This window comes from Aricia agestis, chromosome 3 (assembly GCF_905147365.1).
Source record: "Aricia agestis chromosome 3, ilAriAges1.1, whole genome shotgun sequence".
Taxonomy (NCBI): Eukaryota; Metazoa; Arthropoda; class Insecta; order Lepidoptera; family Lycaenidae; genus Aricia; species Aricia agestis.
In genome coordinates this window covers 3,124,286-3,143,487 of record NC_056408.1, presented here as the reverse complement: position 1 = coordinate 3,143,487, position 19,202 = coordinate 3,124,286, and the positions used below count along the sequence as shown (strand labels likewise).

The following is a 19,202-nucleotide window of genomic DNA, read 5'->3' as shown; positions in this document are numbered from 1 at the left end:
AGTTACGGCCATCAACTAGTTTTGATATTATAGGTAGGTAGGACAATGTTACTCTTAAATTATATAACTATTAACCTACCAATATACAAAAAATCAGCTGGTTAGGGTTCCGTAGTCAACTAAGTTTTGTTGATTACAGAACCCTAAAACGGAACCCCAACCAGCTGATTTTTTGTATATTGGTAGGTTAATAGTTATATAATTTAAAAGTAACATTGTCCTACATATAGAACAATCATATTTTAGGACCATCAAATTAAAGTATGAAATCCTTTCTATCTCTGTTAGCTACCACTTTCAAGATTTTTCGCAGATAAAAATGTTGTTTGTCTTATCAAAATGAAGCTACTCACAAAAATTAGGTTGGTAGTAATTAAAAAAAAATGTTCTAGGGCTCCCTGACTATTAAGCGGGGAATTCACTACGGGGCTGCCCGCGTGCCGCCCGGTCTGGCACAAGTCTGTCGCTTGTCCCTGTTGAACACACACAGAATAGGCAAGTCAGTCGAATAGATAGAGAGCTGCATAGGGCGCGGTCGCAGCCTGAAATTGGGGGGGGGGGGGGGGGGGGGGACTCAGTAGTCACTTCACTATTTTTTTTTATCTACGCCCAGCTGTCTAAGGTCGGACGAAGTGGTGGTTAGGGGATAGCTAGATATTTTCTTTTATTAGCTAGATTTTGAGATTTTTCAATTTTACCTTACATTTTAGGGGGGAGTCATGTCCCTGTGACCCTTCCCCCCTTCGGACCGCGCCTGGCAGCTCGGTCGTGGACTAATGGACTCGATCTTCTTTGTAACAAGTGATAGATCAGCATCGGCATTGATTTCTTTGGATTTTTCAATAAGTTCGCTGTATTAGCGGCATTACGTTGATCGGTGTTCATGTAATCCTTGCTTTTAATTTAACTTTCTACAAACAAGGATACGATCGGTAAATGGAAATAAACGAATGTCAAAATTGTTTTTGTTCCCTCATTTCCAAGTTTAGTGTTTATATTGTTTACAATAATATGTTTTTAAATAACATTTTAAGTGCACTCCAGTCGCTCTCCAAGGCGCGAATGACGACAGGCTGCGGGCCGCCCGTCGCGACCATTCATGTTCAGACTTACCCATTCCCGGGCAGGAAAAATTCGATCTCGCGGGCAGGCTGCGGGCACGGGCCTACGGGCATGTCTGTGCCCGTACCTAGGAATTGACGAGCAGAGATGCCTACCCGTGACGGGCGGCCCGGTAGTCAATTCCCCGCTTTAAGAATAAACCGACGACAGTTCAAATTCGTTTCTTCAATTTACTAGACATAATACGATTTAGCTATGTAAAGTCACTAAGTCTTTCATGTTTTAGTTTTTTATGTTAACAGTTAGGTAATTATACAAGTTAAGACTGGGTTGCACCAACTAACTTTAACTTTAACTGTAACTTCAACTACAGTGCAAAATGTCAAATCTTTGGTTAAAGTTAAATATCCTTGGCGTCCTTACCTCCGCTCATACGTGAATTTCTCCGGTTAAAGTTAAAGCTAAAGGATGGCATATTTAACTATAAAAATAACTTTAACTTTAACCACGCCTCTGGTGCAACCCTACCTAACAAGTTAATATAGCCTAATATTAGCCTCCACAACACAAACATACAAACACACAAACTTTCGCCTTTTTAATATTATGATGGAGATAAATAACAATGTTATGCCATCTGGCATGAGATGTAACAGTCATTTGCATTTTAAATTTACTTCCAACAATAAGAATTTTTGTAACCTTTTTGTGCTATGTTGGAAGTAAAAATTTATTCATAATTTATATTTTATCGACACAAGTTCATTTACATACGATGTAAAAATACATATTATGTACTTATATAATTAAATTTAATGTACATACATTTAGTATGCTACGAGTATGCTACGAGGGTCGACTTTACAGCGGTCAAGCTATACTGTGTCGGCATCGATTATTATTTTTTATTAGCCTATAGGGCCAGCCTGCCTAGCATACGCCAACGATATATCTCACTCTAGAGATAATTAAAAACTACTCGTAATGACAAAATCTCGACAAAACTCTATAAAAGTGTGTTATTTCGATGCTAGATCTACGCGAGAACAAATGTATGTCATGCTAGGGTCAATAGAGATGAAGAGACAAACCATCAAACATCGAGAAAACATGTAGAGTGAGATATCTCTTTGGCGTTGCGGCGTCGTATCGCAAAACCAACATCGCACAGAAATGCGATGCGATGTCGCAACGCAATGTTGTGGCCTGGCCCTATAGCACTCTTTACATAGGAAATTTTCAAGAGGCGTTCTGCATCGTCGTAGATTTATACGATGCGATGCCGCAACGCAGTGTTGTGGCCTGGCCCTATAGCACTCTTTACATAGGAAATTTTCACGATGCGTTCTGCATCGTCGTAGATTTATACGATGCGATGCCGCAACGCAGTGTTGTGGCCTGGCCCTATAGCACTCTTTACATAGGAAATTTTCACGATGCGTTCTGCATCGTCGTAGATTTATACGATGCGATGCCGCAACGCAGTGTTGTGGCCTGGCCCTATAGCACTCTTTACATAGGAAATTTTCACAATGCGTTCTGCATCGTCGTAGATTTATACGATGCGATGCCGCAACGCAGTGTTGTGGCCTGGCCCTATAGCACTCTTTACATAGGAAATTTTCACGATGCGTTCTGCATCGTCGTAGATTTATACGATGCGACGCCGCAACGCAGTGTTGTAGCCTGGCCCTATAGCACTCTTTACATAGGAAATTTTCACGATGCGTTCTGCATCGTCGTAGATTTATACGATGCGACGCCGCAACGCAGTGTTGTGGCCTGAACAATTGAACATTGTGTAAAAACTGAATGTAAAATTAATGTAAAAGGCTGTGAAATGTATAAAATGTAAGTATGAATTTATAATATGTCAAAATAGGAGAAGTTACCTATACTGTAAATGTAAGTAGTTAATGTAAAATCTGTAAAATCTGTGATATAAATGGAAAAGTAATGTAAAACCATGAATGAATAAAATGTCAAATGTAAATAGAAAAAGTTTAAAAGTTGGATGGAAAAGTAATGTATAAAAAACAGCTTAAAAAATATAATGTAAATTAATGAAGTATTTTAAAAATAGTAATATAATTCAAGTGATGTAAATAAGCCATGTATAACTTTAAATAAGCCATGTATAACTTCCTACAAAAATACGAACATGTAACAAATTAAAAAACGGTAAAAATTATCCTGTATAAAGTACGGGGGGACAAGATTTATTTAAAAAAAAAAAGTGTTGTGGCCTGGCCCATACTGTCCCACTGCTGAGTAAACGCCTACCCCAGTCTATACAAGCATCTGTTGAATAAGCTAAAAAACAAACCTTAAGAATATACTGCAGGCAGGGTCCTTTGTGGGGACAGGCCGGACTCCTACCGTCAATACCACAGACTGGTTTTCCTTCCTCCTTCGACACACGAGGTGGTGTGAAAAACCTGAAACCACAACAATATTAAAGGAAATACTTATTTGTTTTTGTCGATTGAACGTAATTTATTTCAGTATGTTTTTTTTGTTTTGTTCTAAAAAAATCCGTAGCAAGAAATATGAGAATACCCATATCATCTTATAACGCATTTAGTATAATGTCAGCGAGACCCTAAAATTTCGTTTATGATTAAATTGTTACATCTTGCATAACACTGTCCATGGCGACTTTGTAAAAATTTTGTAATTATATTATATATATATATATATATATATATATATATATATATATATATATATATATATATATATATATATATATATATATATATATATATATATATATATATATATTGAACAATTTATTTAAATGATAACTAATTATATTACACATAGTTTATGCACCAGCAAAGTGCTTATATTGGAGTTTGTTTTTTAGGGTTCCGTACCCAAAAGGTAAAAACGGGAACCTATTTCTAAGTCTTCGTTATCTGTCCGTAGCGACGATAGCGAGCAAAACAGTCGCAACCGCTAAAGCTAGACTTCTAAAATTTTCACAGATTGTGTATATCTGTTGCCGCTATAACAACAAATACTGAAAACAAAATAAAATTAATATTTAAAGGGGGGGGCGCGCCCTTACAACAAACGTGATTATTAAAGAATAATTTTAAAATAAATTAAAAGCTTAGGGGGGCTCCCATACAAAAAACACAATTTATGGCCAATTTTTTTTTCTATAACGGTACGGAACTCTTCGTGCGCGAGTCCGACTCGCACTTGGCCGATTTTAATAACAATAACATCATTCTATCTGTTTTTAAATAACATTTATTAAGATATAATATGCTATTATTATATCAAATTTAATTTTTTTTAATGTAAACCTTAGACATATAATTATTTTAATTGTAACATGTTTTTTTTTTATTCAATAAGGGGGCAAATGAGCAAACGGGTCACCTGATGGTAAGCAACTACCGTCGCCCATGGACACTCGCAACATCAGAAGAGCTGCAGGTGCGTTGCCGGCCTTTTAAGAGGGAATACGCTCTTTTCTTGAAGGTTTGCAGGTCGTATCGGTTTGGAAATACTGCTGGTGACAGTTCATTCCAGACTTTTACAGTGCGCGGCAGAAAGTTACGCGAAAAACGCACTGTGGAAGACTGCCACTCATCAAGGTGATGAGGATGGTATGTTTTTCGCGTGGGACGATAGCGAAAAGTTGCAGGTGGTATGATTCCGAACAATTCCTCAGAGCACTCCCCGTGATACAACCGATAGAGGAAGCAGAGTGAAGCTACATCTCGGCGTAACTCCAGGGGGTCCAAGCTGTTTGAAACACTATGGCAGTCAACAATTCGAGCAGCCCTTCGTTGGATACGATCCAGAGGGAGCAGTTGGTATTTTGGCGCCCCTGCCCAGAGATGAGAACAATATTCCATATGAGGCCGAACCTGCGCCTTGTAGAGTTGTAGGCGTTGGTCCGGACTGAAGTACTGTCTCGCTCTGTTAAGAACGCCAAGCTTCTTCGAGGCTAATTTGGCCTTACCCTCAAGATGATATCGGAACTGGACTTCGCTCGATATGTTGACGCCAAGTACCCTCGAAACGAGGATAAACGACCATTGGTGACTTTTTAGTGGTGAACGCGCAGACTTGTGTCTTGGTGGGGTTGAATTGGACTAAGTTACGTCTACCCCATTCAGAGACCTTCTCCAATGAATTCTCCACCTTAGCCACAAGTTCGTTTCGACTCTCAGTGACATTTTGCCGAGAAATATTAGGGGAGCCGGTATATACAGCATCACCTGTACTATCATTCGCATAGCAATGAATGCCGTTGGTTTGTAACATGTCATTGATATGCAGTATGAATAGAGTAGGCGATAGCACACAGCCCTGAGGGACACCAGCATTAACAGACTGAGTTTCCGAGCATTCGCCGTCAACTACGACCTTTATGATTCTGTCTGCTAAGAAACTAGTGACCCACTTACATAATTTCTCGGGCAGCCCGTATGATGGAAGCTTTGATAGCAGCGCTTTATGCCAAACCCGATCAAAGGCCTTCGCAATGTCCAAACTAACAGCCAATGCCTCTCCCTTCCACTCAATTGCCTGAGCCCAACGATGAGTCAGGTATACCAAGAGATCACCAGCCGAGCGACCCTTACGGAACCCGTATTGTTTGTCGCTTAGCAATCCCTGGCCGTCCAAGTATCGAAGAAGCTGGCTATTGATAATGGATTCCATTATCTTCGAGAAGAGAGGTTATAGCGATTGGTCTGTAGTTGGAAGGATTTGAGCGGTCACCTTTTTTGGGGATCGGGTGCACCAGGACTGTCTTCCAGGAAGGCGGGACGATGCCATTGGAATAGGAGAGCCGAAAAAGACGCGTCAAGACCGGAGCCAACTCTGGAGCACACTTTTTCAACACAATAGGCGGGATTCCGTAAGGCCCACTCGACTTTTGGATATCAAGGGAACAGAGGGCTTTTCGCACTGAGCGCTGATGAAACCGAATATCCGACATGATGCTCGCGCATCGCGGCATGGTCGGCGGTTTCTGCCCCCCGTCATCCAGGGTCGAGTTTGACGCAAAGAGCTTGCCCAGAAGATCGGCTTTGTCCTTTGCGTCCTGGGCCAACGATCCATTTCCTACGTGTAGGGATGGTAGGGTTGGCTTGCAGAAATTTCATTCAATAGCTTTGGCCAGAGACCAGAATGCACGGGTTCCCGAGGGGAGGCACTCAAGTCTCTTGCCAATTCTATTGACGTGCTGTTGCTTTGCCCGAGTAATCTCTTTCTTGAGGGACCTAGAGGCATGGTTGTACTCCTTTTTATATGTGCTGGTATTTAAATCCCGAGCAGACACTGCGTTGGCCCAGGATTGGTAAGCCTCCTGATTCCGGCGAGAAGCTTTTTTGGGGGATGAACCAAACCAGGGACGAAATCTGCCGCCAGTTGGCACTACAGAGGTCGGAATGAAAAGTTCCATCCCCTGCATCACCACATCGGCAACAGAGTTGGCAGTGTTGTCGAGATCATCCGGCGAGAAGCACACGTGCCCCTCAAGATTGCTGAGGCGGCGAGATAAACTAAACATACTATTTTCAATATAACATACTATTATACTAATTAAATAACATACTATTTTTTTAATACATTAAAAAATTAAGTAACATACTATTTTCAATATAATGCATGTAATGTGAAACATACCAGAATAGAGGTGTTCGTTTACTGTTCTCTCTTTCTAATCTCATGAAATAAAAGAGTGCAGCACTACCCAACATAAAAATAAGTGTCTCTTTGCCTGGTGATCGTCGCAGCCATCCTTTCATTTCTAATGTCCTTACCCAGTACTCAAACACCTGAAAGATGTAACCATTTTTTACCATTTGTGATTTAATATTAAATATAAAGTATATGTTAATATAAAGAATTTAAAGGCTTATAATTTCAAATATTGATGTCTGTTAGTGTTAGGAACTCTAACGTCATTTCACGTTTGTTATATACGATATTACATTATCATATATATTGGATCATTTCTATGATCATATATAGGATCCAATATATATGATCATTTGATCATATCTGCTTATTACATTATCATATTTCATTGATCCTATTTTACGTCATATGTGGTTTCAATGCCAATGGAGAGATGCACTAACGCTGACAGGTATTGACGTCAGGGTTACTAGATCTCGGAGAATTCGATTTGTCAAAAGACATCGTCATTTTTAATATGGCTTGTTTTTTGTTATTTCAGCAAAATTATCGAAGTATATAATTAGAAAAATAATTACATTACATTATTTGAAACATATTAACGAACAAGAAATTAAAAACTCTTTTTTATATTAAATAACTGGCAACACCTATTTCTATGACCGTATTGGATCCAATCTCTCAGCAAATGTCAAAAATCTATGATCAAGGAAGAAATGAATCATATGTCTATATCATATTAACTCAATGATCTCGGATCCAATATATATGATAATCTAATATCCCCCTTAGAGTAGGACGCGGCATTCTCGTTCGATAGTTTGAACTTTGAGTCTCAAAATGGTTTCGTGGTACGGGGCCTGGCTCGCCGTCGTCGGTTTTACTCGCTAGTCGATCAGCACAACTAGCCGCTAGCCAGGTTCGTCGGTATTTAAAACCCCGATTTTTCAATGATACACCGGCGAGCTTTACCGACGAGCCATAAAACCGCGTACTTACTCGCCCGTCGATTACCCGCTCAGAGTTTGAACTGCTTTACTCACAAATAACAACATGCAAGAGTTAAAAGTAAAAACTTTTAATGAAAGTTTTTTTTTGTTAGCTGTTCTACTGTTGGGCAAAGACTTATACCACTTACCAAATTAGCAAAGAGATTCAAAACAAGAATTCTTCTATGAGGTGGTTCAAAATACACGGCAAGCCCACTCACAGTACATGGCAAAAGAACTGTTGTGTAGTAAGTAAATTTACTAAAAAATAAAGCCCTGAAATTGAAACACATTGAAATAAAAAAACAATTACAATGGTTTATCACAATAAAAAGTTAGTAAAAATAATATTTAAAGCAAGTAATACAATTTTACAACAAAATTATTATTAGTTTTTGTTGCATAAAACAGTCAAGAATAAACACAGGAAATTAATGTTATTTTTCAGTAGGTACTCAAAAGAACATCATACCAAGTATCATCAAAATTTTTTCAGCAGTTTAAGTACACAGATCTAAGACATTTTCATTTAAATATTAATGTAAATGACTAAATATCTTAAAAATGACTTACCTGAATATACAATTAAGTGTGACAAAAGAGCTGCCCACTGTGAGGCCAAATATACCTGACTTTAAGTATAATTTGAACTGCTCTATTACTTCTTGTTTACTTAACTTCTTTCCTTTCATTAGAATTTGTATCTGAAATTAATACAGAGTATGTAAGGATATGTATTGCTAATTAAGAGTTAAGTTGATTATAGCATTCGTTGATTTAGAAAGTTCTTATTTAATTACTTTCTTAAAGCTGTAAGTAATATAAAATTTGTTACATATTAAGTCACCATCATCATGAATGTAAGTTTGCAGTTGTATAAAAAGTTTTTTTATAAATAATTGAAGTACTGTGCTCGTAGGGACTTCAATCCTAAGCATTCAGAGAATAAAAAAGTTATATTTATTACAGTACTAAATGACGCCCGCAACTCTGTAGCGCCAAATTTCGTTTATCTCATGGGAACCGTAAAAATGTCCGGGATAAAAAGTTCCCTTTGTCTTCTCCCGGGACTCCAACTATCCCCAAACTCAAGCAAATTTCAGCAAAGTGTTTGTGAAGAAGTTACATGCAAACAGACAGACACACTTTCACATTGATTTAAATGTTATATGTAGTAGGGATGTTCAGGCTTACACCAAAGAGAATACACTCCTCATAATGAGAACATAATATTAATAGTCAAAAAATATTTTTCAAAGTAAGAATAAAAAATAAGATGAAGATTTTAATTATAACATTATCTATCACAAAAAATATTTAATTACTATTGCTTTGGGCACAGCAGTTATGATAAACTTATCAAATTCATTTATTATCTTCTTATCATATTAATATAACATTAAATTATCTTCTAGCTATTCAGAATGGTATTTTTGTTCACAAAAATTCAAAGCTATCAAAATTTTAAACAAATTTCTTGCATATTATTCAAAGTCCATTGCTTTTTTTAAATATTGAGTCTGGGTACAATCACTTTTCTCATTGTATTTATGTAGTGTTTACTGCACAACTTTTTAAGGTGACAACGATAAATTATGTGTAAATCACACATTTATAATAATTAATAAATCACACATGATATTATAATATAAATTATCTTCCACTTCAACAGGGAAAAGATAGCAGCAATAAATATAGTATGTAGGTATGGCTATCTTGCCATCTTTGACTGGAACGCAATAAAATATAATAAAGGAAGGAAAAATATTAACATTTGTGTTGTATTTGAGAATAATTGGTCCACTTACTATGTAGACCATGGCATAAAATTTGTAGCTGCCTCTTATGCAGCTTGCTACCATAGAAGTGGTCGCATCGGTGCATTTATGTGTCCAAGGGTGAATGAGAATGGGACAATCAAAATCACTGCAGGCTTTCTCAAACCAAAATTTACTGGCTTCGACCATTTTGAGTATCTCGCACAAAGTCCAATATTTACGATAACCTGCCACACAACCGCTTAACCCGATAGTAATCACCACACTGCAACAAGCTGCCAAGCTCAAAGATCATCAATCGACTTGAACAGCTAGGTGGTAATCATAACTAAAACCTAAGCTTCATATAAAAATAACCTAATATCATTTCAAATAGATTATGACAAATAAGGAAAATTGCTAAATATTGTTATCTGTAATTAATTGCGAAGGTACGGTAATTAATTCATTAAAATTAATGCGTTTTATACTTTCGTAGCATAAACTACAAACAAATGACATGACAATTGACAATTGAATATTGACAAGAATGACAACTCAACTGACAGCAAACGTCAAAGTATGACAATTGAAGTTTTTTTTTTGTCTTATAATGGCACTTCGGCTATAACCATGGCCAGTGTCGAGTATAATATTATGGCGGGAAAACAATATTCTTTAATACAATTTATTCTATATTATCGTCAGGTCAGTCAAGTCTAAAGTCTAGTCAAAGTCAATACAGTCAAGAAGTCAAGTCGGTCGATTCAGTAAAGTGGTAGACGCTTTAATGAAACTTTCAATGGAGTTTTGGAGGGAACACAAAAGAACACGTTTCTGGTTATTACATAACTTTCCCACACGTCTTCTGCACGATAACGAATATCTAATGGTAATATCCTACCAATATTACACATTAAAAACCCAGACACAATTTTAGGAAAATAATATAAAAACACAACATCACCATTTCATATTCCCGGCAAAACTCCGACAATTGAAGTTTAAATCATAGACTTTTTTTTTAATTCATCCCGGTCGGGACAGGTAAAAGGAGCGTTGCCATTTCTATATTTTCTCATTTTCTCGATAGAAAAAAATCACAAAGATGCATCTAATTTTCACGAATGTTTCATTTATTGCCATAACCGTGCATTGAACTAAGTTAATATTTTAACACATTGTATAAAATTCTATCATTGAGAGATCGACCTAGCGGATTTTTAAAATGTTGTATATTTATCGAGTAATTGAGAAAAAACTAATTTGGCGATGAATCCGCATCGTTCTTTTTCACCTGGCATATGAAAGACGGGCGTGAGTGTGAAGAGAGGACGATGTTTGATTTTTGGGGTTAGTCGCCCTCTTAAATTTAGCTATTTATTTTTCTTTTGCAAAGAAATGCAAATCCATTTTTTCTCGAATTTCTTAAAGAGTTTTGATTTTTTTATATTTTTTGTGTAATTAAATAGTCAATATTCTATAAAACATTCCTGCAGTTCCACGTGTATGAGCCGGGTAGTAGAATATTAAAAGCTAGACTAAATATTCTGCCGAAAGGTGGCGTCCTTTCGGCAGAAAGTGAGTTATGACTCATACTGAACTATGACCAAAATTCGCTAAATAGTGGAAATAATCGACATTATACTATGGGAACAATAACCTAGAGTCATTTTACCTACAACACATTAAGTAATATACAAGAACAATAATTATAATTGCCTAATATTGCACACATAGCGAGGCTAGAGGATGACCGATGGACTAGCAGGGTAACTAAATGGGCTGGCCCGTATGGTAAACGTCTCCAAGGCAGACCACATGCGAGATGGGAGGATGAAATAATAAAAATAGCCGGTCGCTCCTGGCCAACAGTTGCTCGAGATAGAGAAAAATGGAATTCTTTAGAGGAGGCCTTCACCTTCAACTGAGAGGGGTTCTTGCAGAGAAAAAAAAAAGTTACATTAACATTAATTAAGTAATTAGAGTAGTATAGTAGTATAGTTAGTTAATAGTCGCAAGTAAATTAAGAGTAGTTTTGATATTTTATAGTCATTATTATTTATTACCACTGTTTGTAAACTTTTATTTTAACATTAGCTCTATTCAATCACATTGTATCATAGCAAGAAATAAAAGGCTTTTTATTTTATTTTATTTTATAATATTGCATCCGGCCCTTTGAACTGTCTAGTGAAATATAGTCTCAAGTCTGGCTATATTTTAGTCGGACGAGAGTTACACCCTGTGTGAAAATATGTATGAAAAATTATTCATATATTTGACGCGGACGAAGTCGTGGGCAACTAACTAGTGAGAAATATATATCCAACAGATTAATATACCCTTTCTATACCTGTTTCTTAAGGATAGCTCCATAAAGTAACGTTAATTACTATTGATTATGTTAACATAAGGCGCAAAAATAAATATAATAAAATCTACGACTAAAATAATCGTAGCTCAGCTCCGATATTACTTAGAACAATTTATATTACTAATATATTTTTCTCTAATGTAGTGCTACAAAATAGTGTTGGTTTAATCCATAAAGTTAATATACCTAGCTATATTAACTTTATGGTTTAATCCCTAGCTGCTGGAAAAAAAATGACGCCACAGGTCCATACAAAGTTACTCAATGCCCTTTGCTCAAAATACTTTTTTCATAATCATTATACGGCCTTTACACTCGCGCTTCGTCCCTCGCCTCGTGGCTCGCCTCGTCCCTCGTGCGAGGCTCGTGTTGATCGATGGTTAATAAGTTGCCTGCTTACACTCGCGTGCCGAGTTCAGTCGTCTTTGAGCTAGCAATAATGGAGGACGTCGAAGTTTTAGCAGCAACAAGTTTGTGCGTACTGGGCTTATACTGTTACGTCACTAATTTAAATAAAAGGAAGCTAACTTTTTGGCTGTTCTTGTGGCATTTATGTTTTGGGTCCCAAATTATTCGTTCTTTTTGAAATAGTTCTATGAACTTAAATGTTTCGTCTTTCGACCAATCTATTATTATTTGACGACCTCTGTGGCTCAGTGGGTGGGCTGTCGGTAGCTCAAGCCGGGGGTCGCGGGTTCGAATCCCGCCGACGGAACAAAAAGTTTTCAAAGTTCCTGGGTCATAGTTGTGTATTAAATATGTGTATCATATAATAAAAATCTTAAATATATGTATAGTATAAAAGTATTAAATATATTTCCGTTGTCTGGTACCCGTAACATAAGTCCTTCAGGTACTTAGCACGGGGCCAGACTGACGTGGTGTGAAGCGTCTATAGATATTATTATTATTATTATACGATGCATTTTTGTTTTTGCGTATTTAAAACTAAACACACATAAAAACTAAGAAACTTTATTATTCGTAGTTCGTAGATCAAAACTATAATTCCGGCATAGAGGAATAAATGGCTAGTCTCTGATTCCGGCTATAGACAGGGTTGTTATACGTTGATTTTTTGAATTTGCCGCCTTTTTCAGTCTCATCTTTCGCTAGCCAGACTCTAAAGCCAACCCATCCTGGAGCAGAGTCACATCAACCACTTTGACATTGGCAACTCACTACGGGCTACGGGGCCATTTTTGAATAAGAAGAAGAAGAATAAAATACCAATAGCCGCATAGACTTAATATATAATATACTAGCTGTTGCCCGCGACTTCGTCCGCGTGGACTTCAGTTTATAGCGCGCGATGTCAACAAAATTGGTGTCAAAAGCTTTTATAAAAAAACCCTGGTACCCCTTAAATCAATACAGCTGTGTAGTGTGCACACAATAAGTACTTTATTTTTTATATTAAACTTTATATTTTATGCCAAATTTCAAAGAATATTTAGCCCCCCAATTACACAACTTTACCCATAAACTATTTATCATTGATAGGTTTAGCCCCAATTTCACCAACGTCTGTTAGTGTTAACAGCTTGTTAAAATGTCCTGTCTTCTTTTTCATTCATATGAAAAACGAAACAGCTAACGTGATACTAATTCGATCATTAACTTTAACAGTCGTTGGTGAAATTTGGTCTTAAGGTTACGTCACTGCTTGCACAGATAAAGTATTGAGTTATTTAATACCGTAGAATAGATATAACAATCGAAAAAAATCGAGACTTAAATGTAAGATGATACCACCTCTTATAGAAAGACTTTTGAGCAAGCGTCAGCGCGATGTAGAAGACGCACGGCGCCATCTATTATGATTTTTTTGAACAAATTTACGACCCTTACAACCCTTTTTTCCAGTAAAAAAGTAGCCTATGTCCTTTCTCAGGCTTTAGACTATCTGTATACAAAATTTCATTACAATCGGTTCGGTAGTTTTGGCGTTTGGCGTGAAAGCGAGACTGACAGACAGACAGAGATACTTTCGCATTTATAATATTAGTATAGATTATGTGCACACTGCACAGCTGTTTTTGGGTATTTTGATTAATTAAGGGCTGCGCTACACCGGAATGGCAGCGGCGAGGCGAGCACTTTCAGCGCTGCCATTCCGGTGTAGCGCGGCCCTAAGAGGGGTACCACTTACCAGGGTTTTAAAAAGTTTTTAAATTTGACACAAATTTTGTTGACACCGCGCGCTATAAACTAAAGTCCACGCGGACGAAGTCGCGGGCAACAGCTAGTATATATATAATATTATTATAATATTATTAAACATCATATTCTAACGTATTAAAAACTATAAACAAAAACATACTAACTAATAAGTATGATTAGTTCTATATTACAATAAAGTAAAAAATAAAACGCCATCTGTTGAATCGTATTAGAACTAAAATGTACATTCCATTGATATATTTCTGGATTTTTTATAATATTATACATAAAATATGTTTAAGATTTTTGAAATTTTATTTTAATACACATCCAAGACCCAGGAAAATTGAAAACTTTTTGTTCCGCCTGCGGGACTCGAACCCAGGACCCCCGGGATGAGCGCTGGCCACGCGCAATGTGAATTCATTTTCATCGAAATTTTCATGGAAATAAGATATTTTCCCACATCAAAATGTAGCCTATGTCCTTTCTCAGACTCTAGAATAACTGTATACAAAATTTCATTGCAATCGGTTCAGTAGTTTTGGCGTGAAAGCAAGACAGACAGACAGACAGACAGACAGACAGACAGACAGACAGAGATACTTTCACATTTATAATATTAGTATGGATAATAGCCGTGTTCGTTTCATTTTTTCGCAGTTTGGCAGCTGACTGTCAACTTCATAATTGAGTGTCATGTTCAATAACATCCTAACAGTTCTGACAGAAATTGTTAAAGGCCGTGTATACACGATCGGTTCCAACCACCAACAAAGGTCACCTTGGTAGGGTTGGAACAAAAATCAACCGTGTAGACGTTTGTTTTTGGTTGACCAACCAAATAACCTTCAATAACCTTGGTAGTGAGCGCATCCCTCACGACCATTGTCAAATAGAGAACATTGAGTTGAAACGCAACCATGTAGACGCTTGTTGGCGCTCAGTCGCTCATTGATCGTAGAATGCGTTGCATGTGGTGTGTAGCGCCAGTAGCCAAAATCTTAACGTTGCTATTAAACGTTCTTCCACAGACACAGCTTTTCACATCAACAGTGATTATTATTTTTTGTAATTAAGGGTCGCACCATTTCTAATAATTCGTTGAAAGTATTTTCGTCCATTCTAAAATAATTGAGAAAATCCAATATTTTTAAAATGATTAAATGGCTCAACGTTTTTCTTTCTTTTAACCACCGTTTCATCTACATCCGTATTTTTTTACGCCAGCGCTATTGCGGTCTTTTGAGGTTTATATAGTGGTCCCATTGTTCACTTTTCCACAGCCTAGCCAAGGCCCAAGACAGACGAGTTGATTTACGTCTAGATAGAGATTCCGCCTTTGATTCCGCCATTTTGATTTGATTGACGCCTCCGTGGTCTAGTGGTATAGAGCGCGGCTCTTGACTCGGAGGTCGTGGGTTCGATTCCCGCGTTGGAAACATGTTATTTCCAAGTTTGGTTAGGACAATGCAGGCTGATCACCTGATTGTCTGACAAGTAAGATGATCATGTAAAAAGTCGGTCCTGCGCATGATCTCTCGCCAGTCGTGCCGGTCGTCCGTCCCACTGGGTTATGAGAGTAAAGGAATAGAGACTGCTCTTGTGTACTGCGGACATACTTGGGCACTACAAAATTACTCCTACGTAGCTGGCCTAGTTTTAATGAAACCGGCCACCGTCACCGAAACCGGTGTGGGAGCTATTATTATTATTATTATTATAGATAGAGATTCAACTTTGTTGACCCAACCAAGGTGACCTCTGTTGGTGGTTGGAACCGATCGTGGAAAAGGCCATATACCTTTTAGGATTTTATTGAACATGACACTCAATTATGAAGTTGAGAGTCAGCTGCCAAACTGCGAAAAAATGAAACAAACACGGCTATTGAGGTACTATAGACTGGAGAGAGCCTTATATCGGTGTAGAGTTTGGCTAGCGAAAGATGAGACTGGAAAAAGGTGGCAAATTCAAAAAATCGACGTATAACAACCCTGTTATACGTCGATTTTTTGAAAAAGCCGGAATTATAGTTTTAATCAACGAAATACGAATAATAAAAACTAAGAAACCTTATTATTCGTAGTTCGTAGATCAAAACTATAATTCCGGCTATAGACATGGTTGCTAAACGTCGATTTTTTTAATTTGCCGCCTTTTTCCAGTCTCATCTTTCGCTAGCCAGACTCTATAAGCGTCAAAAGCGTGTAATGTTATGCCCTACTTACTAGGACATAACAAAGGAGTCGGTCTGCATATTACGTGTGATAAAAGTGTTAATAAAGATTTTTAGTGAACATTTAATGCTAGATATTGTTGAGTTTTGTGGTTCCGCTAAATAATAAACCATAAGAATGGTCAAAGAATGCCTCAAACTCCACGTGTATGAGGCATTCTTTGACCATTCTTTAACATTAAATACGTAAGTTTTGAGCAACGTTTTTTGGGCTTTTCAATCGGTATTTTTGTAAGCTAAAAAGATAATTTATAAGTCTATTAATCCCTTATTCGTACTATACATATAAGGTATTAGTGCTAAAAATGTCACATCAATTAATAATTTGGCTATAAAAATTGCATAGCTTTTTACGTGTGTTTACGGATTCTCATCACTTGAACTATAGTTAATCGATATCATGAACTAATTGACTTTCTTTCCTATATCATAATGTGCTTCGAAATAATCGACAAATAGAAATATTACAACAAAATAAACGCACTACTTGTATGAAAATAAGCACAAATAGGCCACGCGATGACGTGCTAAGACTACATCTATACTATAATATTTTATCTATGTAAAATACTAACAATTTCTGTCAGATATTAGAACATGACACTCACACATATGTACACATATGTGCATTAAAAACGAAACGAACACGACTAGTATAGTTCGTCTTTTATTCATAGTAAAACTAACTTGGTGATGATTCCGCGTCGTCCTTTTTCACTTGGCATATGAAAGACGTGAGTGTGAAGAGAGAAGGACGATGTTTGATTTTTTGGGTCAGTAGCCCTCTCATATAAGAACGCAGTCGACTGTCCATGCGACAGTCGACTGCGTTCAGGCACAGACTGTGGTATAGGCCACTGTAGATGCGTACCGCAATTGCTGGCCCATTCCCTTTAATTTGATGTGCGGCCGAAAAACCGACACCGACGCCATCCCACGACCATCGCTTGCGCCATCAGCCATCCGACGCCACTACGTCCCCCACACACTGGGCATTGTAGTGGACCATCAGGGTGCGTTCAGACGTGCGTGTGTTCTGCGCGTGTTCTACTATAGCGTATGGGAAAACACGCGCGCCTGCGCAGGTTCTGCGTGGTTTCAGCGCGTGACACGCGCTTTTTTTCCCATACGCCATAGTAGAACACGGGCACGTCTGAACGCGCTCTCACGATGGCCTAGCGTGTAGAGGCGCTATTAAATGGCGCTGCAGGCCACAGCATAGAAGTTCAGGAATCAGGGTCAATGCTTCAAATTGACTTCAAAAGTCTTTTAGATACTCTCAAGGGACTCAGGAGAAATTCAGGATTAGTATTTATTAAAACTTACAATTAAGATTAATATTACTCAGAAATCATATTACCTATGTTACTTACAAGATGAACGATGTATATGGGTCCAAAAAATAAATAAGCTCCTCTTGTACATGAAACAAAAATGTCGTAAGCTGCCTTCATACAGTTATCCTCCCAGGGGTGAACTACGCGCGAACACGGTAGTGTACAAAGTCCACTATTATCAACTAGAGGTCTGCTTATTATCACCATTTTGTATATATTTTTTGTAGAACCAAATATAAAATTACACCTTTACAACCGTTAAATTCGATTAGACGACTGATTTACTGTTGCCGCCAGCTGAATAATTTGGTTTCAATATCGATGTTAATTAATTTATTCAACAGATCAAAAGGTTAGTGATATTTATTATTGCTTTCTTTGGATTTTTGAGGCGTTGTTAACAATTAATTACATAATTTAAAATGAATTTCAATTTCAATAAATAAAATTTTATTTATATTAAGTCCATACTATCCATAGTCCATACTAATATTATAAAATAAAACCGGCAAAGTACGTGTCGGACTACGCGCAAACGCAATATATAGGGTTCCGTAGTACTCCTAGTTTTTTTAAATTTTAATGTATGTACATTTATAACGTTTTTTACATACTGACAACATCATCTCAGTTAAAAGAATTTCAACGAAACCCGAATACATTTTTTTAAATTGATCGATTACTCAATAACTTATGAAGTCTTCTTTAGCTGTGATAGTTTTCCTTTTAAATTCAGCATAATATTTCCTACTCCCTGAAATTTTTTCACATTTCCAGAAGCAACCGTTTAGCCGGTGGAATGGGGTGACACTGGACTCTAACGATTTTTCCACTTTAAACTTAATATTTCACAAACGGATCCCTAAATCGGAAAATGATTTATGAATACTCATAATATTTTAAAAAAACCTATCATATATTGATACTTGGATTTCGCGTCCACCCCATGCACCTCCACCGTGTGGGGCGGACGCGAAAAAAACATCCCTGTTTGGTACCATAAAAATATATATTTTTTAAAGATTTTATATTATACCTTTTTGTCGGCATCATTAATGTGTGCATTCATGCCGAACTTAAAAGAAAAAACCATCACAGCTAAGAAGTCTTTATAAGTTACTAGCTGTCCCGGTGAACTTCGTGTCACTTTAAAACCTTCCCTGGACTTCTACGAATATTTTAAGACTAAAATCAGTCCAATCCATCCAGCCGTTTTCGAGTTTTAGCGCGACTAACACATTTGAAAATCCATTTTTATATAAATATATAGATGGAGTAATAGTCGATCAACTAAAAAAATGTATTCGGCGAAGTATATAGGAACTTTTCGGTCAAATTCCTTTGAACGTAATTGAAATGATGTTGTTAGTAGTGTAATTGTGTGAAACACATAGGTGAAACACGTTAAAAATGTAAATTCATTGACCATACAAAAAATATCAAAAACTAGCGGTACTACGGAACCCGACACGCACTTGGCCGGTTTTTTGGCCTCACTACCTACGTGAGCTGTGAAGACGTACGAGTGCTACCTTTATCAATGATATTGTGGCGCTCAACGATATCAAAATACTGTTCTAATTCTATGGTGGCGCTAATGTTTTTTCG

General features: G+C 37.2%; 1 protein-coding gene across 2 annotated transcripts in view; it reads right to left on the bottom strand.

Moving 5' to 3' along the window:
• Positions 1 to 17,849, bottom strand: part of LOC121725393 (transmembrane protein 135-like) — a 29,385-nt gene extending 11,536 nt beyond the window's left edge. The window contains exons 1-5 of one of the 2 annotated variants that reach the window (XM_042112303.1): positions 17,631 to 17,849; positions 8,295 to 8,425; positions 7,871 to 7,997; positions 6,718 to 6,869; positions 3,389 to 3,500 (exon numbers count right to left, since the gene is read on the bottom strand). In XM_042112303.1, coding sequence (XP_041968237.1) covers positions 3,389 to 3,500; positions 6,718 to 6,869; positions 7,871 to 7,997; positions 8,295 to 8,425; positions 17,631 to 17,801 — 693 coding nt within the window. In that variant the 5' untranslated portion in view covers positions 17,802 to 17,849. Of the gene's footprint in view, positions 1 to 3,388; positions 3,501 to 6,717; positions 6,870 to 7,870; positions 7,998 to 8,294; positions 8,426 to 9,529; positions 9,969 to 17,630 lie in introns of those variants that run through there. The other variant, XM_042112304.1, reaches the window with a different exon arrangement.
• Positions 17,850 to 19,202: the final 1,353 nt, after the last annotated feature.